The 24,926-nt window shown below is 49.4% G+C and overlaps 1 protein-coding gene across 3 annotated transcripts; it reads right to left on the bottom strand.

The window, feature by feature from the left end:
- Positions 1-5,963: 5,963 nt before the first annotated feature.
- MICA (MHC class I polypeptide-related sequence A) lies at positions 5,964-14,044 on the bottom strand. 3 transcript variants are annotated; one of them, XM_057698102.1, is made up of 6 exons: positions 13,967-14,044; positions 10,247-10,507; positions 9,736-10,020; positions 8,877-9,155; positions 8,623-8,756; positions 5,964-6,558 (listed from the first exon to the last, which is right to left on the bottom strand). In XM_057698102.1, exons 1-6 carry the CDS (start codon positions 14,034-14,036, stop codon positions 6,412-6,414), a joined length of 1,176 nt encoding a protein of 391 aa, XP_057554085.1. In that variant the 5' UTR covers positions 14,037-14,044; the 3' UTR covers positions 5,964-6,411. The 3 variants fall into 3 exon arrangements, with proteins under 3 accessions (XP_057554085.1, XP_057554086.1, XP_057554087.1); XM_057698103.1 differs by having other exon boundaries at positions 8,623-8,751; XM_057698104.1 differs by lacking the exon at positions 8,623-8,756.
- Between the last annotated feature and the right edge of the window lie 10,882 nt (positions 14,045-24,926).

Here is a 24,926-nt window from a genome sequence, read left to right as displayed (position 1 = left end):
TGTGAGGTTGTGGTCTCATCATCCAAGCACCTTGGCTCCTCCATCAACCACTGAACGCAAGACTTTGTCTTCATCTCCTGACTGTCAGTGTGGATGAAGCTTGGGTCATCCATGAACGCAGGGACTCCTGGAGCTGGTCAGACACAGCCATGTGTGAATAGTGTGGAGAGTGCCATCCTGTGGTAGAAACCAGTGGATTGGTAGTAAGATCAAGAATTTAAGTGAGATTTGTAAAAAATAATAATAATAATAAACAGAAATCTCAGTTAGAGTCAGGAGACCAGAAGGGGGCCCCTATGCCCTCTGAGGATAGCAGAGCCCAACAGGAAGAAGGAAGGCTCTCTTCTTTCCTGGCGAGAACTCAGCCAATGAGAAGCCATGGCTTCTTTGCTGCCTGCAGCCCTCCTGACTTCCTCTCCTTCTGTATAAAGGACTCTCCTTCCCTTGCTGTGCAGGAACTTGCATGCAGCTCACCACGGCTGCAGACGCCAAACTACAATTCTCTGCTGGTCCTGAATAAACCCATCTTTGCTGGAGAAATAACTGGCAGTCTATTTGTTTTAGGTCAACCTTTTGGTGACGCACACAAGGACCAGAGAAGATCCCCAAAGGCTCTGGGGCTGGTGAGGAAACAGGTGTGGTCCCCACAATTGAGCCCATCAAGCTCACTGCGTTTCTTGTCAACCCTGCAGTTTGAAAGTATTCATGTGATGGGGGCTGCTTGTAATCGGGTGGGGGACGTGATTTGATGGAGGCGTCACTCAGCCTCTCCCCAGCACCACAAGGTTTGCTCTGAAGTCCCTCCCTGTACAAAGTGGCCGTGACAACTGGGACAGAGACTGCGTGGGCTCAGCAATATGGCTTTCCACTTAGCAAGGCCCACCTGGTGTCTGCCACTGCTGATTGCTCAGCTTACAAAGCGCAGGTTTTCTTCTTTTATTCTCTTTTCTTTTTGGCCAGGCAGCATGCAGAATCTTAGGTTCCCAACCAGGGATCTAAACCATGCACCCTCCAGTGGAATCACAGAATCTTTTCCAGTTTCTTTTTTTTTGGTGTGTGGGGGAGGGTTGCACAAGGTCTTAGTTGCAGCTCACAGCCTCCTCAGTTGTGACTCGCCGACTCCTTAGTTGCAGCATGTGTGCTTTTTAGTTGTGGCCGGCAGGCTCCTCAATTGAGGCATGTGAACTCTTAGTTGTGGCATGCATGTGGGATCTAGTTCCCTGACCAGGAGTCAAACCCATGTCCCCTGACTTGGAAGGAGGATTCCCAACCACTGCGCCACCAGGGAAGTCCTGGAATCACGAAGTCTTAACCACTGGACCACCGGGGAAGTCCCAATACAATTTTTTTTTTCCCAATACAATTTTTATCATAAAAAATAAGAAAAGTGATGAGTGGTTGAAAAAAAAACATGTTCATTACTCATGCAGTATAATTCCTAGTGTGAGGTGGAACTTGTAGGGTTGTGAAGAGGTTTTCCAAATGAAAATCTAACAGCTGAATATATGTGTCCCTTGTAAAATTCAAAGCGTTTAAGTGAGGGCAAACACAAGATTTGTCCAGGAACATAAAATACATGTTAAGCAAGTATTCAGGGAATTCCCTGGTGGTCCAGTGGTTAGGAATCTGAGCTTTCACTGCCCAGTGAGGGAGCTAACATCCCACAAGCTACAGGGCTGGGAAAACAAAACAAAACAACCCACAAGTATTCGATGGGATAAGCAGGTTATCTCAGGGACACAACTTTTTTGGGAGAACTCAAAGGGAGTTAACAGTCCTTTTCCCAGCAGGTGAATACCCACAGGCCATGAGCTCTCCCATCCTGGTAGAATCTGAGGGAACCACTCTCATTCACCACCATGACATTGGTGTCTAGACTTACCTCTGATGCACATCCCACAAAATGAACATAGGTCCTTCTAAGTGGTTGTCCAGCCTGTGTTCGTCCATCCTGATTAATGGAGACCTCACCACCTTCTGGTTGTGGAGATTGTTCTTCTTCATGAATATGTGTAGCCATTTCCTCTCCCTTCCACCTAAGTATGACCCATGAGGTCATAAAATAAGCCTAATGTCTGTCATTTTTCAAACACTGATTCTTATACTTGAAGACACACATCTTGTCTTTTATTTCTGTATGAGAACCTGTATAATCTCAACATCCTGTTTGTTCTTTGTCTACTCTCTAAGTTCTGGACCACTTGTGGATCATCACTTATATTTCCAGTTATTCTCATAGAACACATCACCTGGGGTCTTTGCTCTCTGGCTTCCGGTTGGGTTTGCCCTTAGGAGGCACTGCAGGGACCACTGTGGGAGAAGAGAGCACTCAGGGCATTGAGGCCCCCATTCTTTCCTCCAGGCCTGCGCTACAGTAATGCTGGCATTCCTCTAGCTACAGCGGAAACGCTTGTTCGGGGACCCCCTTTGGAGGCTACCACTCTGCTGGGTTCTAGAAGCAAATTCCTTCTGCTGTCCCTTCAGTCTAGAGGTGGTAACAGCTTCCTGCTATGTCTAGTTCCAGGGAGCTCTGCCTTCTATTGCTACTCGCTGCCCTCACCTCTGTAAATAGCCTGGTTGTTACACTCTCTCCAATTATCTCCTTGATTCTGCCATCTGTTTCTTTCCAGGACCCTACTATATTTGGGGCACTCGGAGGGATAAAATATCAACAAGAATTTAATCATATTACAGTATTGATACATCATACTAATGCCAAATTTGGCTTATTGTAACATAGTGAATTAAGAAGTGCTCTGGTGACAGTGCAAGAAGGAAGGTAGGGCAGAAGGAGTCTGGTAATTCATGCGTGAAATTCAGAGAGTCCATGAGCAGCTGCTGCCCTGCAAATTTCTCGTCTCTCTCTCTCTCTTCAAAAGAAGAAAGAAAACCATGGCGCAGTGCCCTCAAATATGGCCAAACTATTTATTCATCAAGCCAGAGAATAACACACCTTGAAACACGCAACATGCAACAATAAGAAACGATTAAAATATTAATTTCACCAAAATGAGAACAGGTGTAAAATAGAGAACGTGTGCACATCCATGTTCACTGCAACATTATTCACGAAAGCCAAGAGCGGAAGCAAAGTAACTGCGCATTGACAGATACATGGATAAAGACAGTGTGGTATATACATGCCATTGAATGTTATTCAGCTTTAAAAAGGAAGGCAATCTCATCATTTACTACAGCATGGATGTACCTGGAGGACCTTACGCTGAGTGAAATGAGCTAGTCACAAAAAGACACATATTGCATGATTCTATCTATATGACGTGTCTAAAGTAGTGTAACTCTGAGAGACAGAAAAGAGAATGGTGGTTGCCAGGGACCAGCGGCGAGAGAGAATTGGAGTTTTTGTTCAATGGGTATAAAGTTTTAGTTGTGCAAGATGAAAAATTTCTAGTGCTCTGTTGCACAACAATGTGCGTATATTTAACACCACTGTACTGGACATTAAAAAATGTTTAAGATGGTAAATTTTATGTTATTGTTTTTTCACTACAATAAAATTAATTAAGCCTAATTCATTAAGAAAGAATACCATTACTTAATTAAAATGGATTAGTATGGGCTTACAATTAAAAAAGAGAGAGAAAGATGTAGGCTACAGAAAACCAGACATACATATAGGAGAAAGAAAAAGAGAGATCCTTTCTCCCTCAACTGTCATCCCTGGACCAGGAGAATCAGCATCATACTTACTAGACAGAAAACCAAGCTCACAGGTCCCATCCTTGATGTCCTAATCAGTCTGCATTTTAGCAGGATGCCCAGGTAACTCCACAGCACTTGGCTTACGTTTTTTAAAACTGTTATTAGAGTGCAGTGACTTATAATATTATGTTAGTTTCAGGTATACAGCAAAGTGAATCAGTTACACATATACATATATCCACTCTTCTTTAGAGTCTTTCCCATATAGGCCATTACAGAGTACTGAGTAGAGTTCCCTGTGCTATAGTATCCACAGCCCTTTAGGGCACTGCCCAGGTGATGGTGGATGGAGAGCCTATGAGGGTGGCTCTGCTCCAGATGTAAAAGAGTCCAGTCCAGGTGGGAGCATGTCAGAAGGGCCCAGAAGGATAATTCCAAAAAGGAAACGTGGATGGAATACCCAAAGTATCCTCACTTCCTGAAAGAATCATACACATGGAAGAAACATCAAAGTTCAATTAGTGAGAGCTACATAGAAAATAATCAGGCAAAAACAAAGGCAATTTTTAACTCAGGGAGAACAAGAGGTTCTGCAGAAAGTGAGAAGTAGTAGAGTTTACATGTGAGTGTATTAGTCATGCAAAAGAAAAAGCTGAGTGAACGAAACCGGATCACTATAGGAATAAACTGGGAAAGGGAAGGACTGGGAGGAGTGAAAGAAAGCAATCACTCTTAACTATTGCATCAGCCACTGTGTGATGTGACAGTGACTGGGACAGAAAAATCAAGCAGCAGTTTTTTGGGTTTTTCTAATATTTATGTATTTATTTATTTGGCTGCAACAGGTCTTAGTTCAGGCACACAGGATCCTGCAGTTGCAGCCCAAGGTCCAATTAGTTGTTGCATGCAAGTGGGATCCAGTTCCCTGACCAGGGATCCAACCCGGGCCTCCCATATTGGGAGCCGAGTCTTAACCACTGGACCACCAGGAAGTCCCCAAGCACTAGTTCTAATAAGGCATTGTGTTTAGAGATTTGGAAGTAAAAGCCAAAAGAATCAGCAAAAAAAATATTGAAGGTGGTCGCCTCTGGGAAGGCAGAAATTGAGAAGAATCAAAGAGGCCTATAATAATAGTCTATGTCATGAGAAATCTTAACCACTGCGCCACCTAGGAAGCCCTGTCATGAGAAATCTTGCACAGATATTTGACTCCTTAATTTACAAGCAATTGTGCCTTTGATTAAAATAACCACACTGGGAATTCCCTGGCGGTCCAGTAGTTAGGACTCAGCACTTTCAGTGCCATGGGCCCGGGCTCTATCGCTGGTCAAAAAAAAGAAAAGAAAAGAAAAGAAAAGAAAAAAGGGAAAAAAAACCTCAAAAAGTGAATGAGTGTGAAAGTTTATGCTTAATGTCTACTGAGTACAACAAGTGACGGTGGAGAGTTGACTAACATACAACAATACTCAAATGGAAGCACGCATGCACAAGTGTGTGATTGACATCAACCCTGAATAAAACCATGAATGAATACGTCAATATACACCTATTAGGACCTGATGAGGACCCTTCATGACCCTCTTGCTTCCAGGCAGGTCCTGCTGCACAAAGCGCTCCTGTCAGCTGCCTCAAGTCTGAGGGAGGTACCCCCAGTACACTCTGTCACCAGTGCTTTACCTGGGCGGGGCTGAGGTTGTCCTGACCAAGGAGAGCACCGCTCACCTGTGTGCCCCAAGACCAGAAGTCAGGAAAGACTGAGATCACATGGAGAAATGTCACCTCCCCATCTGCCCTGCAGAAATCAGTCTGACCTGATGGAGGGAGATGCTGGTGCTTGATTGATTCCTCCTCGTTCTGGGTTCCTCTTCTCTCTCACCTCAGCCCGCATGTCCCCAGCATCACGTCACCCTAGGAGCACACTGACCCCCATTCCTCATAATCAAGAAACCCCAAAGCCCTGTCCCTCCCCCTCCCCTGCTACCACCCCTCAGCTCTGCTTCATCACATGAGGGTTACAACCGTTCAGGGGAGATTCCCCTCAGGGTCAGCCCCTGCACACTGGCCCCAGGTGTTCCACTGTATTTTCTCCCAGCACTTTATGCTCTGCTGTGAATCTGTCAGTCACTGGGAGCTGGAGGGGAGAGAGAGGTGCAGAATTTTTAGTGTCGTGTCAAGCCACTGAGATATACCTCTCCTTCTCCCCAGAATCTTATATGCTATCCCTTCCCAGACACATGAAATAAATCACAGACCAGACAAATATATTTAAAGCGCAATGAAAACTTTTAATATGAAATTACATATTAAAATGCAGCACAATATCTGTGACAGGGGGTAAAGGGAACCTTGAGTTTCCAGAAATCTGCTACTAGGCATCTCAGGAGAAGCCACAATGAGGAAACTTACAGATAAAGCTTATTTGTAATCATTTAATTATTATTCATGTTTTCTAGTGTAATATAAAAAAACAAAAATAAAGTTAGTAACTAGTGTGGGGCACCTGCAACCCTCTCAAATATATTAACGCTTTTAATCGTCCCAACCACACCTGGAAATAAACACTATTTGTCTTATTTCATAGATGAAGTCACTGAGGTATCATGAGAGAAAAGTGCTATATTGTAAATCAACTATACATCATAATAATAATAAAAAAATAAAAAATAAAAATATTTTACAGTAATAAAATTAGTCATTGAACACACACAAAAGAGAAAGTGCTAATAAGACGAGAACAGGGAGCTGAATTCAGGCCTCCTGGCTGCAGATTCCGAGCTCCCCAGTTGCACTGACAGACTCAGGGTCTGACAACAAGGACAGAAGTCCCGGCTGTGTGAGGACATCACGGTCAGTGGCCGCCATCTGGCATCGATCCAGGTCTGGTAGCCTGGGGCTCTGGGGAAAAAGAAAACCCAATAAATAAATACCAGTTGGTTGCAGAATATTGCTTTTTCTTCCCTCGGAGAGTCTCCTTCAGTTGCTCCAAAGTCAGTTCCGCCTTTCTCGGAGGGAAAACACTCCTCCTTGTTTGCCTCCTTTTTTCCCAGCCCTTGCCGGGCTCCTCCCCTGACTCCATCAACATCATCACCTGTCCCTGCTTCCACCACCCTCCACGACAGGAACAACAGTCAGCAGGACGAAAGGACAAGATCCAGGAGGGGACACCCAAAGCCCTCCCGCCTTCAGATCAGACCCATCTCCCGACACAATGCAGGGCTCCCTCACAGACAGGCCCCGGCTCCACCTTCCTCCGGGCCTGGGGGTGGACACACACACAACTCCTCTCCCTCCTCAGTTCTCGGGCCTCCTCACCCGCACAAGCACCTGGTCCACTGCCCGGCTCCGCCTCCCGCCCTGACCTCCACCCGCAGCCCAGCCTCCCGCCCATCCCCAGCCCCGAGCCAGCAGCTCCTAACAGGAGAGCCCACTGGGAAGCCCAGGGGTCAGCAGCCCCATCTAGAAAGACTGGGCTGCCACAGGCTCTGCACCTGACCTCACCCTGGAGCACCCTGGCGTGCAGAGGCCTGGCCTTGCCCCAACCCTCACTCCCCCCACCAGGCTCTCAGGCGGCACCTGGCCTTCCCTGGTCCCTCCTGGTCCCACAGCTCCTGGAATCCCAGCTCCACCCCAAGTGCTGCTGCTTGGCTGAGGCTGCGCACTCCCTCCTGCCCTGCTCCAGGCGGGGATTCGACCAGGACCCGCCCTCACTGCTTGGAGGGGATCTGCTTCTCAATGTGGACGGGGGGTTCTTGAGAACCCCCCCAGTCCGAGGCTGCACCTGGCCCCCTCCACGCCCTGGGACTGCCACTGCCACTGTCTGCCTCCCACAGGGAGCACCCCATTGGAATTCCTGTTTCATTCAACATGCACCAGGAGAAAAACCTGCAGGTAACATACAACCAGTGAGGGACTTGCCCAGTGGTCGAGTGGTCCATAACCCGCCTTCCAATGCAGGGGACGTGGGTTCGAGCCCTGGTCGGGGAACTAACAGCCCACATGCCGCAGGGCAACTAAGCCCAAGTGCCACAGCTAGAGAGAAGCCCACATGCCGCAACAAAGAGCTCACGTGCCGCAACGAAGACCTGATGCACCCCCAAAAATGAATACATACATACATAAATGAAAATAATTAATAAATAAAATCAGTGACCCCAGTTTTCCAAGGAGTGGCTCGTCTCCTCTCCCCAAATGTCAAGGGGTATCTGCTCACTACTCCATATCATGGACAAGGAGACCCCAGCAAGCACAAGCGCACGAGATGGGAACCTGAGAAGGGTGCAGGCCGGGAGCGACCCAGAGGAAACTAAACCCAGAAGACAGGTCATGGAGGAGGAACTGGAAAGACTGGAAAACAAGTCTAAGAGGGGCCTCCCCAGGGGACGTCACAGGCAGGGCTCTGGCACCACCCGCTGACCCCTAGTTTGAGCCTTATGATTCTTTTACTGGGAGTCTGAACAAGGGCTGAAGAGCTGGGGAGAGAAAGGCAAACAGGAGGTGATCACCATCACCTTTCCTCTGAGTGCCTGCTCAGTTTCTAGCCCCGCCCCCCACCAGGTGGCAGACACTTGACTGCAGGTGCCCTCTGATGCCAGGATCACCGAGACCCCCAGGACCAGCACATGATCCCACACATGCTCCCCACACAAGCCCTGGCGAGCCGGACAGTAAAGAGAAAGAGATGAGAACAGAGCAGGCAGTTGAAACCCGACCTTCCGCCCAGTCTCACCAGACCAAAGACGGGCCCCCGCTGGACACTAAGGGCCCCAGCCTGGCTCTGGCTGTGGGCAGGACCAAGGGGTGAGAGCAGACGTGGCTCCCACTCCCCTCACAAACACCCCGATGTTCAGCTCCTGGAACAGACGTTTCTCATCCTCTCATATCTGTGCAGTGGGACACTTGGGGGACCCTACAGCCCAGGCAGAGCCCCTCCCATCCCCACACCCTGCCCAGATTTCTCACCTGGGCTCCCCACAGCTGATGCCATCTTCTTCTTCCACTCATGCACCAAAGGACAGAAAGCGCGATAACACAAACAATCCCAAGAGCAACATACACGATGGTCTGCCACTGACTCTGATGCACCAGGGTCTTTCCTGAGAAACGGCCTTCTTATAACCCAGGCACCCCAGAGCCACAGGCCTGCTGTCCCCTCCCTGACCCAGGCCTCTGACCCTCCCGGGGTCACAACCCCCTCCAGGATCACCCAGGCTCACCAGCGGGGGCAGGGTGTGCACTGTGATTCCCGCTGTGCTCCACGTGGCACTTGACCCGCTGCTCCTCTCCTTGGGGAACCCTTATGGTCACCCAGGTCCGGTAGGTCCCGTTCCCATCAGGCAGGACATCCCCTGACTGCTGGGCGTCCAGGCTCATGGGTTCCTCATCCCAGAACCAGGCCACTGAGATATTCGGGGGAAAGAAGCCGAGAGCCCAGCAGGTCAGGTTGACTGTGCCCTCCGAGCCCTGGCTGCGGGTCACGTTCACGACCGGCGGCCCTGGGGGAGAAAGCACAGAGCCAGTGAGGCCCAGGGCCAAGCCCTGCTGCCTCTAAGGGAGACGAGGAGAGAACAGGGCTGCGCCTCCCCACTCTCCACCTCTGGCTCAGCCCTCACCCCCCCGGACCTGCTCCAAGTCTGCTCTGCGCCCTGGGGCCCAGTCCCTTCAGCCCGGCAGGAGGAGGGATCCCGGATCCCCTGTTGATGCTGAGGAGGGGGCCGTGGGGGATGGGCTCCGGGGCACTAGGAGGGAACTTTCTGTGACAGGCAGGCCGGCAGCCAGGGGGCCCACCCCCGTCTAGGGGCTTCCTCTCCTGCCTGACACCCAGCTTCCCTGGTACTGTTTCTGGCAGAGGGCCCACCGCTCCCCTGGATGGTTGTCACGGGGGCAGTTCATTCCCCTCCCCACCTGCCCATCTTTCTACAGTGGACGGAACAGAAGAGCAAATCGCAGGACACCACGCCGACAGAGCATATATGCACCCAGAGGACAGGGAGGGTCTCCGTGGGCAGAGTCAGGCAGGGGAGGAGGCTCTAGGCGTCTGGGGGGAGAGGAAGGGCCCTGATCCAGGATCCGTACCTGTTCTCTCCATGAAGCCCGTCCAGGATTCCAAATAGCCCCGCAGTCTTCCACAAAGCTCTCCCTGCACGTGGCCCTGGTAATACTTGCTTTGATCATCTGTGTCCCAGGACTTCTCCACTTCCATGGCCAAGGTCCGAGGCAAGGACTGGGGCACTGCACATCCAGGGGTCTCCAGGTGACAGGAAAGGAGGAGCGCCCCATCGTAGGAGAGACGCCTGAAGCCCCTGGCACGGTTGTCTTCTCGGATCTCACAGCCCATGATCTCCTGCAGGGAATGCAAGCCTGCCCCCCACCCCCAGCAGTGACTCCTCCAGTCCCTCTGTCTCTCTGTCCTTCAGCCCCAGTGAGAAACTCCAGCCAAAGGACTCCCTCCCTGCTCCCCTCCATGTCTTCCCTGTGCTGCCGAGTCTTGGCCACCCCCTTGCTGAACTCACAGACCCCTTCCTCTGCCCCCTCCCCTCAAATCCAGTGAAATGTCTCAGAGCACCTTCAACCCCTCCCCACTCACCTCCTTTCTCCTCCTGCAGGGCCAGGATTTCTGCTAGAAGCTTTCTGAGGTCCTTCCAGGTCTCTGTCAAGTCCTTGGACTCTGTGTCCCACATCTCAGGTCCCAGCTCTTTGGCCCACAGTCCCCAGGGCTCTGCCCTGTGTTTCTCAAGGTCATAGTGCAGGAAGGCCTGACCATCCAAGTATCCCCCAGCGAAAAAGCTGGACTGCACAGATCCATCACAGGACAGCACCGTGACATTGTAATGAAGATTGTGTGATCCTGGGGAAGGAGGAATCACAGGTGAAACTGCTTTCTGGGAACAAGTGCACATCAGAGGTTTCACAGACAAGTTCTGCTGTCCTAACCTGCTCCAAATCTTGAGGATGCAGAACATGCACATGTACAAGGGACCAGGATGAGAATGTTTCCAACACAGGGGTAAAAATGGAAAAGAGAAGGGAAGGAGAGGGGAACTGAGGATGGAGGGAAGGATGGAGATGGGCAAATATGTAGGACAAATGCCAAGACAGGGAGGCACTGGCTCCCTAAGGGTCCAGGCAGGAGGGCAAGAGGAGAGGCTGGCCTGCAGGGGGCAAGGGACAGGAGGAAGACCAGGGTGAGGGGAGGAGGAGTCAGAGGGGAGAGAGGGGCAGTGTCAGGCCCAGGATCAGAGGCGGGTCGGGTGCGATGGAGAGCGAGGGCTGCTGCCCGTGGGGCAGGCTCATCATGGACAAGGTGGGCTCAAGGCAGGGAGAGGCAGGAGGCAGAGGGGACTGAGGGGCTGGGCTGTGGCCCTAAGAGAGTTGAATGTGGGCCAGTACCCCTCGGGGAGGTGAAGGAGTGGGTCAGGGCCCAGCCTGCAAGAGGCACAGTGAGGCCCCATGTGGGGAGGTGGCTGGACCTCCAGTGTCCCCTGGGAGAGGCGGGTGTTGGGGGCCTGAAAGAGTCAGCGCCATGCGCCCAAGTGTCGGTCGTGTAGAATAAGAAGGAAGGGGTGGCAAGAGAAAATAGAACTGAAAGCCAAGGTGCACACTGGGTAGGGCCGACATGGGAATGGTTGTGGGAGGGGCGCAGGTCACACCTCCACAGAGGGATAGGGTCAGGCAGCCAGCACAGGAGGGGCGGGGCTGGGAGAAGACCCCCTGTGGGGAAAGGCCAGCTGCCCAAGTGACATAAACAAGGATTTTGGATACATGGCTGAGGCAGTGAGAGCCCACTGGGGTCAAGGAACCAAAGAGAGGGTGAGGAAGGCCAGGGAGGTGGGCATTTGGACAAAAGGCAGTACTCCTGTTGGGTCGGGGCAGGGGCTGCGGAGGAGATGGTGGTGAGGGCCTGGGGCTGGGGGGCAGGGGCTGAGCATGGCTCAGGGGTGGCTCTGGGAGACCTTGGCCTGCAGTGAAGACAGGCCTGCTCTGGGAGAGGGAGGGTGAGGATCCTCTGGTGACTCCTCAGAGGAGGCCTGTGATTGATGGGGACTTGGTGAAGGCCCAAGGCAGGCTGGCAAGGGTGGGAGCAGAGCAAGGTGCCATGGGGGGAGGTGCAGAGGGAGCAGGGAAAGTGAAGTCCAGCACCTGTGGCCTGCAGACTGGAGGTCTCGAAAGGTGAGGTTTAGGATGCAGGCGTAGGGAAGGGCAGTGCTGGGTGAAGGGCCCTCATTGAACGAGGGCCGAGAGCAGGTACCTGCACTGGGACAGGGGTAGGAGGATGGTGCCAGGAAAGGGGCCAGGTGCTCCCACAGGGGTGGTGCACTGTGCTCGAGGCCCAGTTATCTAGAATACCAGAGCTCCTTCTGGTGAGGAAAGTAGGGTAGTGAGGATGGAGGGAATTCACGCTGGGTAAAAGTTCCCCAGAAACGTAAGGTTAGTGAAAGCTGTGGGGAGGGAGGAGCCATGCAGGTGACTGATCCTTGCAGGTAGAGACCCATCATAGGGGAGTCCACTGGTGGTCTAGTGGTTAGGATTTGGCACTTTCACTGTGGGGGCTCGGGTTCAATCCCTGGACAGGGAACTAAGATCCTGCAGGTCGCATGGCGTGGCAAAAATAAAATAAAGTAAAATAAAATGAGATGAGATAAAATAAAATAAAAATTTCTTAAAAAGCCATGACAGGAGGAGAGGGACCTGTGGTGTGGAGAGGGGAGGAGAGTGAGGATGCCCTAGGAAGGGATCAGAGAACTGCAGAGGGGAGGGGACCGCTGGGGGGGGGGGGGGGGCAGTGGGCAAATCCTGAGGGGGTGGAAGAGATGGCAGGGGAGGAGGTAAGGAGAGAATCAGGTGTGGGAACACGGGCACAGCAGAAAACGAGAGTTAACATCAGTGTGAGAAGGGTAGAGCGAGAGGGGAGGCGGGGAGTGGAGAGCACAAAAGCACAGGGAGAATCCCGTGGCCCCAAAGCCATCAGATTCTAACTTCTGTCAGTGAAAATAATCAACAATCTACAATAAAAAAAGAGGGTTTTATGTGAGCCAAATTAAGGACTAGCCCGAAAGCCAGCTTCCCAGATAAATCTGAGAAGCTGCCCTGGAGAAGCAGGGTTTTCAGCACAGTTGTGGGGGGTTTTGTTGCTGTTGTGGGGTTTGTTTGTTTGTTTGTTTGTTTTCTTGGCTGCACCATGCCAAAATCTTACTTCTGGGGTCCAGAGATCAAATCTGGGCCCAAGGCAGTGAAAGTGCAGAGACCTAACCACTGGACCACCAGGGAATTCCCCTTCAGCACAGTTTTTTTTGTTTGTTTTTTTTTTTTTTTATTTTTTTTATTTTTTGGGGGTAAGCACAGTTTTATATCTTGTCAGAACAAAGAACATTAAACAAGTTGGGGATACATTTCTCCAAGGTTTAAAGAAAAAAAAAAAAAAGACCAGCACGTACATGTACAGCAGGTACAGTATGGCCTTGGCCCCTGGGAAGGGAGTCTTAATCATCAAAGGTGAACCAGCAGTGGCAGCCCAGGAAGAGAGGCATTTAATCTTTATTTTTAACATGAACATCTTTACTTCTGGTCAATGTGCCCTTTTCTTTAATAATTAAAGCAGATGTAAGTTTGAAAGGCCAAAAACAGGCAATTTACTTAGCACAAAATTCAAGTTAGCTCACATATAAGCCAGGATGACTTCCCTGTGTCTCAGTATGTAAAAAAAAGTTTTTGTCGCTTCCCTCATTGAAAGTCAGGATGGGCCACGGTGCCCACAGCCCTTCCCAGAGCTGCTGGTCGCTAGAAAAAAAACCTTAACTCCAAGGACTGAGGCCCCTTGAGCTCTGCCTGCCTGTAAATTCCTTGTTTCCGGAAGCCAGAAATGAGAAGAAGGCAGAGCTGAGAACAGGAGGGGAGGACAGCGCTCGGGGGCCTAAGACGGCGCCCCACAAACGAGTGGGAAGTGGTCGCCTGAGCCTTGGATCTCGAAGAGCCCGCGAATGCCTTTCACGAAGCCATCGGGGCGGGGCAGCCTTCCTACCCAGGCGAGTCAGAGGATGGAGACGTGTGGAGAAGAGGAAAGCAGGGCGGGCAGGCGCCGCAGGAGGAGCAGAGGTTGGAAACTGGGAAGAGGTTAAACAGCGAGAATGTGCTGTGGTGGCCACAGGCCGGGTGCAGACCCGGGTCCGCTCCCCCACCTTACCCCGCCTCCCACTGCCCACCCCGCCGCACGGCAGGTGAGATGCTCCCCGCGACACGCACCGAATCCCGCCCGGACCCTGAAACCTCCCCAGGCTGCCGGCTGAGGACCTCAATGAACCCCACTCACCAGCGGCGGTACCCGGGAGCCCAGAAAGGGCAGCGCGGGCTAGAAAGGGCAGGAAAAGGAGCAGCCCCATGGCCAGAGCTTGGCAACCTCCCAGAGGCTCCGAGACAGCAGCCGAACAGGCGGCGCTGAGCCGGCGGCGGCGGCGAACTCAGCAGCGGAGGCGGCTCGCGCGGAGGCTGAATGACTTGGCCCCGTCCCCGCTGCGAGCGGAGAGCGAAGTGCGGCCGCCTTCGCTGCCAGAAAGCCGGAAGGCTAGAAAAGCCTGCGATTCAGGCTCCCCAGGGAGGTGAGACAAGAGTGAGTGCAGACGAATGCCAAAGCCACAGGCTCTAAGTAGCTGAGAGGTAAGGCCCCCGGCTCAGAAGCGCCCAATCACGCCTTTCCTCCCCTGCAAAGAAGACTCCCCTCCCCCACTCCCACCCCCCCGACGTTTCCGGCCTTGCTGGGCTTCTTCCTTCAGGAACGACTTTTCTCTCAATCTCCCCGTCTCTCGACTTGAACAGCAGAGTTGTGGCAAAAATCTACTGAGACCAGATTTGCAGTTTTCAGCAACTCTGCCTCTCAGAGGCCGCTTGCCCAAATGAGTGACTCAAAGTTCAAACTCTTCTAGATCTTTCCAACATTATACTCTCCTTCTCCTTCTCCCACTGACCCAAGACCCAGCCGGGTATCTTTTCCTGTGGCCTCATCCTATAAGTATCCACCCTCTCCCAAGGCAGCCTCTTGATTCAGGCCCAATGAGCTTGGTCCCCATGATCCACCCCAACACCAACCTCTCCAGACTCCCTTTCCAACCTGCCTCAGGACATCTGCACCTCTGGCCCCATCTGGCCCTCAAATCCAACAGGTCTCCAACAAACTCTACACCTCCCCCCACACACCAGCCTCTCCCCCTCCCCTAGTTCTCTGTAAGCATCACCAGCTTGGTCCCTTCTGAGCCCCTCTCCCCTGCCTCTCATGGACTCACAGGCAGCTCCTCCCACCCCTTTTCAATCCCCAGCAGCTACCTTAGTCTGGACTTTCAACTACCTCAGGCTAGAGAACTGCAAAGGCTTCCTAAACACAGGCCTGTCGCCAGTTATAACCATAATGCCCAAGCCGTCCACAGCTCCATCTGCAGAATTACCACATAATATCTCTACTCCAACAGCAAAGCCCGCAGCTGCCACAACCAGCTGCCTGGCATCATCTTCCACTTCTCTGGTGACATCTCCCCTGAGCTGCAGAAAAAGTGGGCTCCCCCCCCCACCTCAGCCATCTCCTCACCCTGTCCCATCAGGATGCCACTGTTCACACATCGCCCTCCCATGGATGACTTTCCTCTGCCTTCCAGCCCATCAGAGCTGCACATCCTAAAAGACCATCCCAAGTAGATGGTGGTAAGGGTGGTACAACCTTGGGATTATACTGAAAACAACCTGTGTGCTTTAAAAGGGTGAATTATGTGATATACATGAACTATATTTCAATAATACTATAATAACAAGGCCATCCTGAAAGCCTCCTGCCACTAAAAGCTGTGCCTTATCCCCAACACACATCTCATGCTCTTTGGAATACCTATGCCATGGTCCTCAGACTTGATTGCTTATAGAACCACCTGGGGAGTTTTTACTATCCATATGTCTAGGCCATGGCCAAAACCAATTGAATCAGTACCTCTTGGGTTGAACCTAGCCCTTCATATCTTTGAAAGCCCCCTCAGCGATTCCAAACGTGTAGGCAACTTTTAGAATCCCTGGGCTAGCCCTGGGTGAAATTTCCCGGATGGAACCAAGTATGCCCTGCCTTGAACCCCATCTGACCATTTTATACTCCCCCCCCCCCCCCCCCCCCGTTAGACAATGAGCCACTGTAGGATCAGGAACTGTGTTCATTTCATCTTTGTCTCCCTGCAAGTGCTTTTTTTTGAGTTGTACTCTGCCTCTCATTAGTAACCATTCCACTCAGCTCCTTATCCAATACTTTTCCTGTGGATGGAAATGTCATGCCTCAGAAAGTTGTAACAATTTCTTGGATTTCACATCATTTTTATTAATTAATTAGTTTGACCATCATAATTTATTTAGCAGGTCAGGGACTGGGTCCTGTCCCATCTCAGAAAGATTCTTATCATTGCTAAGGTCACAAACGGGTAGTGAAAATATAGAGAGACAAATGGAACCCAGCTCTCCTGACAGCTGGACCAAGCCCTTTCCTCCATGTCCTTCCTCCTTCACAGACTTGCTAAGTGTGGCAGCTCCAGCAACTTGTCTCATTTGAGTAACATCTCTCTCCCCAAGCCACAAAAAGACTTCTAATACTGATACTACTATGATAGGTTTGTCTCACAGCATTTAGAGAGGATTGCAATGAGAGAGAAAGCCAACTGCTCTTCGTGGGAGGGGAGGACTCCAGATTTGGGCTGCTCTCCTGCATTTAGGCGTGGCTGCCCCGCCCCCATCAAGCTAGTCTTTTTACGAGGTGTTGTCCCTCCACCCCACCCTGCTTCCAGCCTCCCTGCTCTGCCCTATGAACTGTTTTTGCTCCCTCCACACTCCGTTTCGTAGCCCTGGACTCACCGGCATACGGGCGTCTTTCTCTCCGCAGACCTCTGGCCCTGCTGCCGCGTCCGGAAAAGAAACCGAAAACCCGCCAGCCCAGATGCTTACATAACCCAAGGCGGGGCCTCGCCGAAGCCTGGCAGGTCACCGAACCCCTCCCTCTGGCTCAAAGGCAAGAAGAGTTGTTCGTGGATATGAAAGCAGAATGAAGGCGCCTATGGGCAGGTTGGGAGAGGAGTGAACTGCATTTAGGTTTCTGGTTCTCAGACTGCTGGACAACTGCATCTGCAGGCTGTGAAAATGCAGACCTGCCCGGGTCCGCGGAAGGTCCGCGTCTCAGGTCTGAAGGGAGATCTGGAATCCGCCTTCTTTCATCAACAGCCTCGGGATTGATTCTGAGTTCGGAGATGCTTCTTCTAGCCCCTCCCCCGCGTGGGCCACCCTTGGATTTTAGGATCCAAGGACACTTCCTACAGCCTCGCGTCCCCCCAGGAAGGAAAGCGCCCGCCGCGGACCTGGCCTTTGAGTCCAGTCCTGCCCCGCGGGAACGAAAAGCAGAGACTAAGCATCCAGAAAAAAACAAAGAAACAAAACCCACGGAGGTTCTGCCAGGTTCAGGGAGGAAACTACTTTAAACCCAGTATGACTTCAAAGAGTGGGATGACTTCTTGAGAAGATACAGCAACAGCGGAGCCGGGCAGCGCTTCACCGTTGCCAGAACGGCCGCGTGAGCTCCGACTTGGGCGTGGGTTCCTGACGAGTCCGAGGTGAGTCTCGGGTGTTCGTGGGCTTGAATATGCAGGGGATAAGCTGCAAAGGAGAGAGTGGGAGAAGGAGGGAGGGAAGGGGAAGGGGTTGAAGAAAGGAAAAGAGACGAAAAAGGGAGAAAAAAGCTATGGGGAAATAAACAGTTAACGGCTTGATTTTATGATTTCGAACATTTTTTTTTGATTCTTTATCTAGTTCTGTCATTTATTCAAAGTTTGCCATAGCCGTCTGATCTTTCTCTGAATGTATACATAGACGGCTATTACAGTTATTGCCAGACCCCTTGAGAGTAAGTTTCAGACATCAGGACTCACCTCCAGATGTGCAGGGTGTAGCTCTTAGCAACAAAAACAGGGTGTTTGTTTTGTTTACCTAACCAAAGGACAAATTCCAAAGAGAATAATATTTCAAAAATCAACTTTGAAGGAACATACTTTATATACAATATAATGCATCTGTTTGAGATGCACAACTGGTTGAGTTTTGGTAATTTACTCACCTATGTTAGCATTACCACGATGAAGATGTAGAACATTTCCACTGTCCCAATATATTTTATTTATTTTTTTACTTACTTTTATTCATTTGGTTCTGCCGGGTCGTACTTTCGGCAGGTGGGCTCCTTAGTTGTGGCATGCGAACTCTTCGTTGTGGCCTGTGGGATCTAGTTCCCTGACTAGGGATCAAACCCTGGCCCCCTGCATTGGGAGCTCAGAGTCTTACCCACTGGACCACCAGGGAAGTCCCCAAAATATATATTTAAATAGAGGAAATCCTGGAAGATTGCTCACCAAAGTTTTGGCAGTGGTATCTCCAGGGAGTGAGATAATTGGTGACTTACAATTTATCTGAAATGTTGGGATTTTCTTTTAGTGTCAGTTTGGATTTGTATTGGGAAGGGGGGTCACAGAGTGACTATTTCCACTTAAAAATATTGTGACACTAAGCCCCAAAGTCAATAAGTTACAGATTTTTAAAAACCAAAATGTTAACTAAGATCCAACACCAGAAACTGTTTTGACATGATTCTTCACATTTTCAGAGCCTTGAATCTTTCAAAGTGCTTTTCAAAGGGATGTTTCTCCTGGAGTAAAGGGACAGGTAAACACACATATATAAGAGGCGCGGACCCTAATAAAAAGAAGTGCAAATCAGTGGGGACACAAGGGATCCCGGCACATTTATGCTCAACCCATGTTCCAAACCCGAAGTGCCATAGCGTCCTTCAGTTGAGAAGAGGTTGGGAAAATCTTGTCCCTTGAGGCTCCATTTGATCTTGAGAAAAGTTAAAGGCTTTCAGAGCGAGTCTGAGGAACAAGACACTGACTTTCTGATGTAAAGTTTCAAGAATGCTGGGCAATGGCAGTGTCTGGGTCAGAGCATCCAGCCTATGTGGGAGATGCTCGCTCTGCGTCGAGGGGTTGGCAGTGGCTCAAGGAGAGGACCCACTGGGACTATCCTGGCCGTTCAGTGGCTAGGACTCCGCACCCTCACTGCCTAGAGTCTCAGTTCAATCCTTGGTCGGGGAACAAAGATCCCAGGTGGCATGTGGTGTGGCCTAAAAAAAGAAAAAAAATAGGATATAAGGATGTAGTGCACAGCACAGGAAATATAGCCATTATTTTAACACAACTTTAAATGGAATATATTCTATAAAAATATTGAATCACTGTGTGGTACACCTGAAACTAATATAATAGTGTAAGTCAACTATACGTCAATTAAAAAAAAAATTAGAGGTAAAACAAAGTGAGTAGGAGCTAAAGAGTAGAGAAGGACAATTTATTCTAGGAGCTTATTTTGGGAAGAGAAGGAGTGATTTTAAAAGGAGATAGTTCTGGAAAAGGAGCCAATGATAACAGCAGTTATGTTTAACAATGTGTTTTAAAATACACAGCAGTTGTTTTTTTTTTTAAGGAGAGGGGTATGACCTCTAGTCCTCTAAGATAGGCACTATTCCTCATTTTATACATGAGAAAAGTAAAGCTCAGAGAGTTAAAACCTTGTCCAAGGCATTATATCTTATAAGAATCACCAGTGAGGTGCCTGTTAAAAATAGATTCTTGAGCCCCACCTGAACATCCTGAGTCAGGCTCTAGAGAGGAAAGCCCTGGGGAGCAAACAGCCCAGGCAATCCTTAGGCTCTGGCAAGCTCGAGGAGCACTGTTCTGAATCCTCCTACCTCTCTGTTCCTCTGCTGAATAGAAGGGTATCACCAGGGGCTCAAAGGGAGGTGAAGGAAAAAACCTTGAACAAGAAAGGGATGGCCCCGTTAGTGCAGTACAGCCCATAGATGAGGGTGCAGGGTGTGTGTATGCGTTGTGGATTAGATGTCAGAGGTCATCTCTGAAATAAAGGGGTGCAGTAGAGTGGTAGACAGTTTGAGGCCAAAGTAAGGCCTTAATGCCACTGGTGTATAGAGCCAAAGGGGGATGGGTCTTCTCTTGAGAGTGGACGGTCTCAGGAACGCACTGGGACATGGAAGAGCAGCAGGAGTAGAGATGCTCAAACATCCGTTTTCTGAGAGTGTAGAGTGAAGGGAGTGCAGGCAGGGAGTGGTGGGAGATGAGGGTGAAGTAAGCCTTTGAGGGGCCTTGTTTAGCCTGCTAAGGTGCTTGGAAGTCATCCTGAGGATGAAAGGGAGTCCTTGAAGGAGCAGCAGAGAGCTATGCAGTCAGACACGTTTCCATACTGATCACCCTGATTATATCAAGGAGGACAGGTTTTAAATGGTTCAGACCAGCGGGAGGGAGACCAAGTGGAAAGACTCTGGCTCTAAACCAAGCAAGCCGTGCTATGGGCTGGTTTGAGGAGCATAGAGAGGAATGTGCAGATTGGAGAAATGGGAAGTTGAAAATGGGCAGGGCTGGGTAATTGTTTGAAACTGGGAGGTGTTGAGGGAGGCAGCAATCTAGGATAAGCGCCCATGTAAAGCCCACTTGCTGATTGTCTGGGAATAGCCAGTTCTGCTCTAGAAGACAAGACAACAAATGGGACAGAAGGAATGTATGAGAAGTGTTACTCATAGGTAAGTACATTAGAATCTGTGAGACACGTTAGATGTTGATAAGGAAGTAGAATACATTTATGTGACCTGAGGTAGAAAGGGAGGGAGGGACCAAGTAGGCACTTCGAACTCATGAGCCCTAAAATATATGAGATCTCTGAGGCGATCAGTGTTCCAGTGTCACAAGGCAGATGCATATTGCGTAGCACAGAATTCACGCTGCGTGAACCTTCCACTCAGTTTGAACCTGATCTTGAATATATTAGTCTCCCCTCATCACTTTGCCTTGCTCCTCATGGTCTGTTTTATGTTTATTTAAACCATGTAGTTCGAGCATTGTCATTTGGTCTTTGAGCCTTTTTGTTCCAAGACCTGTGGGATAGCTTCATGGTACTGTACCAGGAGGCCACTGTGACATAAGGTAATTTCCTACCCTACGACCCACTTCTGACGTAAGCAAGCAGATAGGTTGGATGGTGATGCCACCTACCAGGAATGTAGCAGGAGGGCCAGATTGTTCCCTGGTGGGGGCTAAGAGGATATCCTCAGTTTAGATATGTTGAATTTGAGGTGATGTAGGACCTTAGGTCAAGATGGCCAATAGGTGGTTGGATACACTGATGTGAAGTGCAGGGATTTGGATCGTGGAGTCATTGCTATTTAAAATTATGAGCCTGGATGAGATCCTGCAGGGCAACGAGAGTTTCCCATCCCATTGTTCACTCCCCATGCCCCCTACTCACTGTTCTGCTATCCTAATGATGGTCCCACCTCCTCAGCTTCTCACAGGAAACTTGTGGAATCATCTCCCCGTGACAGTGCCCATTACAGATAACCCTTTGCCACCATTTCTTTTTCCTTCAGAAACCGATTCTCTGCACTACAGCTTCATGGCTGCTTCCCAGCCCAGCCCTGGGCAAACTCTTTATGAATTCTCAAGCTCTTGGTTGACCAGTCTTTCTAATGGTGCTGCAAGGAGGGCAGGTTGGCAGAGCTGCAGGCATCCTGGTCCAAAGCCAGGGGCCTAGGTGTTTGGGCAAAGCCTGTTGTCAGACCGAAGGCCAAAGCCTTCTCAATATGCACTGTCCAGTATGCTAGCAACTAGCTACATATGGTGATTTGAATTCAATAAAATTAAAACAGACTGGCAGATACACAGAACAGACTTTTGGTTGCCAGAGTGGAGGGAGTTGGGGGAGAGATGGACTGGGCGTTTGGTTAGAAGACGTAAATTATTATGTGGAAAATGAATAAAAAACAAGGTCCTACTGTATAGCACAGGGAACTATATTCATAGGATAAGCCATAACGGGTATCAATATCTTAGGATAAACCATAACAGAAATCAATATCTTAGGATAAACCATAACGGAAAAGAAGATTTAAAAGAATGTCTGTATATGTATAACTGAGTCACTTTGCTGTACAGCAGAAATTAACACATTGTAAAACGACTATACTTCAATAAAATAAATAACAATATTTTCAAAAGAAGTTAATTAAATAAAATTAAAGTGCTCAGTGCAATAGCCACTTTTGAGCTGCTAAGTAGCCACGTGTAGCTAGTGGCTACCTGATTGGACAGGACAGATATGGAACAATTCCTTCATCACAGAACATTCTGTTGGACAGGACTGCTCTTCATGCTTTGCGGACCTCAAGTCAGATGCATTAGACTCACTTGAGATGAAAGGGCCAGTATTACTTCTCTTAGAGACCATGTCACATCTCTGTCTGGGATCTGAATATATACTAAGCTGGTGTGTAACATAAACAAATACCTTATAAGTGCATGTGGTGCCTTTAGGCACAAACGGTTCCCAGTTTCAAAGGGGAAACACCTCACCCTCCTCCTCCCTTTTCAGATGAGGATACTCTCTGCCCTAAGTTTCCCGGGGGTGAGTTCTCTCCTAGAGGAGCCGAGGGGCAGGGCCCTCAGCTATAACTGGGGAGGCAGGGAGTCCAGCTCAGGGAGAAGGATTCTCCGAAATGAAGAGGAGGCAAAGGCAGGGATCCGTTGGGAGACTCCCTGGTTTCTTCAGAACAGCAGTTCTCAGAGTGTGCTCTGTGGAACCGTGGACGTCACTGAGACCCTTTCAAGAGATCCATGAGGGGAAACCTACTTTCATAGCATCACTGAGATATTATTTGACTTTTCACTATGTTGACATTTGCTTTGAGGTATAACTTAGCACTAATGGAGACTATGGTAGCAAACTGTAATAGTAATTATTTTCACCACAGCTTACTCACAGGGAAAAAAAAAAGGAAAAAAAGCAGAAAAGCAGGTCTGCTTTCAAACGTCCTGGTTGACACATTGAAAATTCTTATCTTTCCTTAATAAACCGTAATGGAAAAGAATATGAAAAAGATTATACATACTTATGTATAACTGAATCAATTTGCTACACAGCAGAAATTAACACAACATTGTAAATGAACTATGCTTCAGTAAAATAAGTTTTAAAAATAAATAAACCCCCCAAAATAATAAATAAATAAATAAAAATTTAAAAAAATAAATAAATAAATAAATAATCTTATCTTTCCTAAATCATCATCCTTATTTCCACATTTTATTTATTTATTTTAAAACTGATGATCTTGTTTTTAAAAATTTATTTTATTTATTTATTTATTTATTTTGGCTGCAATGGGTCTTTGTTGCTGCCCACGAGCTTTCTCTAGTTGTGGCAAGAGGAGGCTACTCTTAGTTGCAGGGCCTGGGTTTCTCATTGCAGTGACTTCTCTTGTTGCAGAGCATGGGCCCTAGGCCCTGAGGCTTCAGTAGTTGCAGCTTGGGGGCTCAGTAGTTGTGGCGCACGGGCTTAGTTGCTCCGTGACATGTGGGATCCTCCCAGACCAGGGCTTGAACCCGTGTTCCCTGCCTGGGCAGGCAGAGTCTTAACCACTGCACAAACAGGGAAGCCTCTTTTTTTTTTTTTCTTAATTTACTTTCTTTATTGGCCGCATTGAGTCTTTATTGCTGTGCAGGCTTTCTGTAGTTCCAGAGAGTGGGGGCTGCTCTTCACTGCAGTGTGCAGGCGTCTTACTGCAGTGGCGTCTCTTATTATGGAGCATGGGCTGTTTGAGCTTGGCCTTCAGTAGTTGTGGCTCATGGGCTCTAGAGCACAGGCTCAGTAGTTGTGGTGCTCGGGCTTAGTTGCTCCGCTGCATGTGGGATCTTCCCAGACCAGGGTTCCACCCTGAGACCCCTGCATTGGCAGGCAGATTCTTAACCACTGCACCACCAGGGAAGCCCTATATCCACATTTTAAATGTATCTTCTATAACAGCTGAGAGGCTGGGACTCCTGGAAGACCCCTGACCTGAGGAAAGGGAAGTTGAGGACTGAGTTGATCCCCAACAATGCGACACTCCAGGTGGGGAAGCAGCACAAAGATGAAGATGAAGGCATTATTCTTTGGGACTTCCTTGGTGGTGCAGTGGCTAGGACTCTGAGCTCCCAATACAGGGGGCCCAGATTCGATCCCTGGGCAGGGAACAGATCCCACAGGCATGCCCCAACTAAGAGTTCGCATCCACAACAAAGGAGCCCCGGTCCTGCAACTAAGACTTAGGGCAACCAAATAAATAAATAAATATTATTTAAAAAATAGCATTATTCCTCCAATAGTCTAAAGACACCCAGCAGAGGACACCTGGAGTCCACCCCCCAACTGGTGCTTGGTACCAGCTCAAGCCCTTTGAGCCTCGCCTGCTTCTCGGGATTCCTAGGTGCTCTGGACCTCCTCCCCATCTGCCTCCACCAGCAGAAGGGGCAGGAATGGGGAGAAATGCATGGGGGAGGTTACAATGGACCAGGTCTGGAAGCACACACATCACTTCCTCTCCTGCTCCATTGGCGACGACATGGTCTGAGGGCCACAAAGGAGGCTGGGAAGTGTTCCACATGTGCCCCCAAGAAGGGGGGAACAATTAAAGTTGTCAGCAGGACTTCCCTGTTGGTCCAGTGGCTAAGATTCCTCGCTCCCAGTCCAGGAGCCCAGGTTTGATCCCTGTCACAGAACTAGATCCCACATGTTGCAACTACAAGATGCTGCGTGCCACAACTAAGACCCAGCGCAGCCAAATAAATAAATATTTAAAAAAATAAAGGTGTCGGCAACAGTGAGTAATTCATTTCAGTGTATTTAGTTTTCACATCTTTGGTGACTCTTTACCACACGCCGAGCACTGTGCAAAGAGCAGCCTGAGAACCGATTGTGCAACATCTTGGTCTGGGAGAAGCTCTGAATCCACAGAGGGAGAGAAGATGTGGTAGGAAGTGCCTGCCATCCTGGGGGAGAAGGATAAAGAGAACGTCTTCTGGAAGTTCATGGAGTGATTCCAGATTTGGAAGCTACCTGGAGGTGAAGGATTTGGACTCCACGTTCAGAGAAGAACAAGATATGGTTGTGGAGGAAGCTGGCAACAGGAGCTTAGAAGCAGGGCCTTTAAGTACAAGGTATCATAAGGAATTGTATGCTGTTAAATTCATTAAATTCCTACATTCTCAAGTTATAAATGCATGGAATAATTACTCATATTAAGTGACAAAGAGACTGGTGAGATAAGGTAATCGCATTGTTTAGAAAGCTGTATTCATTTAGATGACATCATACAGAGATACTGAGTGATA

The sequence above is a fragment of the Hippopotamus amphibius genome, chromosome 11, assembly GCF_030028045.1.
Source record: "Hippopotamus amphibius kiboko isolate mHipAmp2 chromosome 11, mHipAmp2.hap2, whole genome shotgun sequence".
Classification (NCBI taxonomy): domain Eukaryota; kingdom Metazoa; phylum Chordata; class Mammalia; order Artiodactyla; family Hippopotamidae; genus Hippopotamus; species Hippopotamus amphibius.
This window is presented reverse-complemented; position numbering and strand designations above follow the sequence as displayed.

Excerpts from the sequence above, each read along its gene's own strand:
- MICA (XM_057698102.1), bottom strand. The coding sequence starts at position 14,036 with ATGGGGCTGCTCCTTTTCCTGCCCTTTCTAGCCCGCGCTGCCCTTTCT. Across the intron at positions 9,156-9,735 it reads GGGCTTCATGGAGAGAACAG|GGCCGCCGGTCGTGAACGTG; the intron begins GTACGGATCCTG and ends TTTCTCCCCCAG. Across the intron at positions 8,757-8,876 it reads TGCACACCCTGCCCCCGCTG|GAAAGACCCTGGTGCATCAG; the intron begins GTGAGCCTGGGT and ends GCCGTTTCTCAG.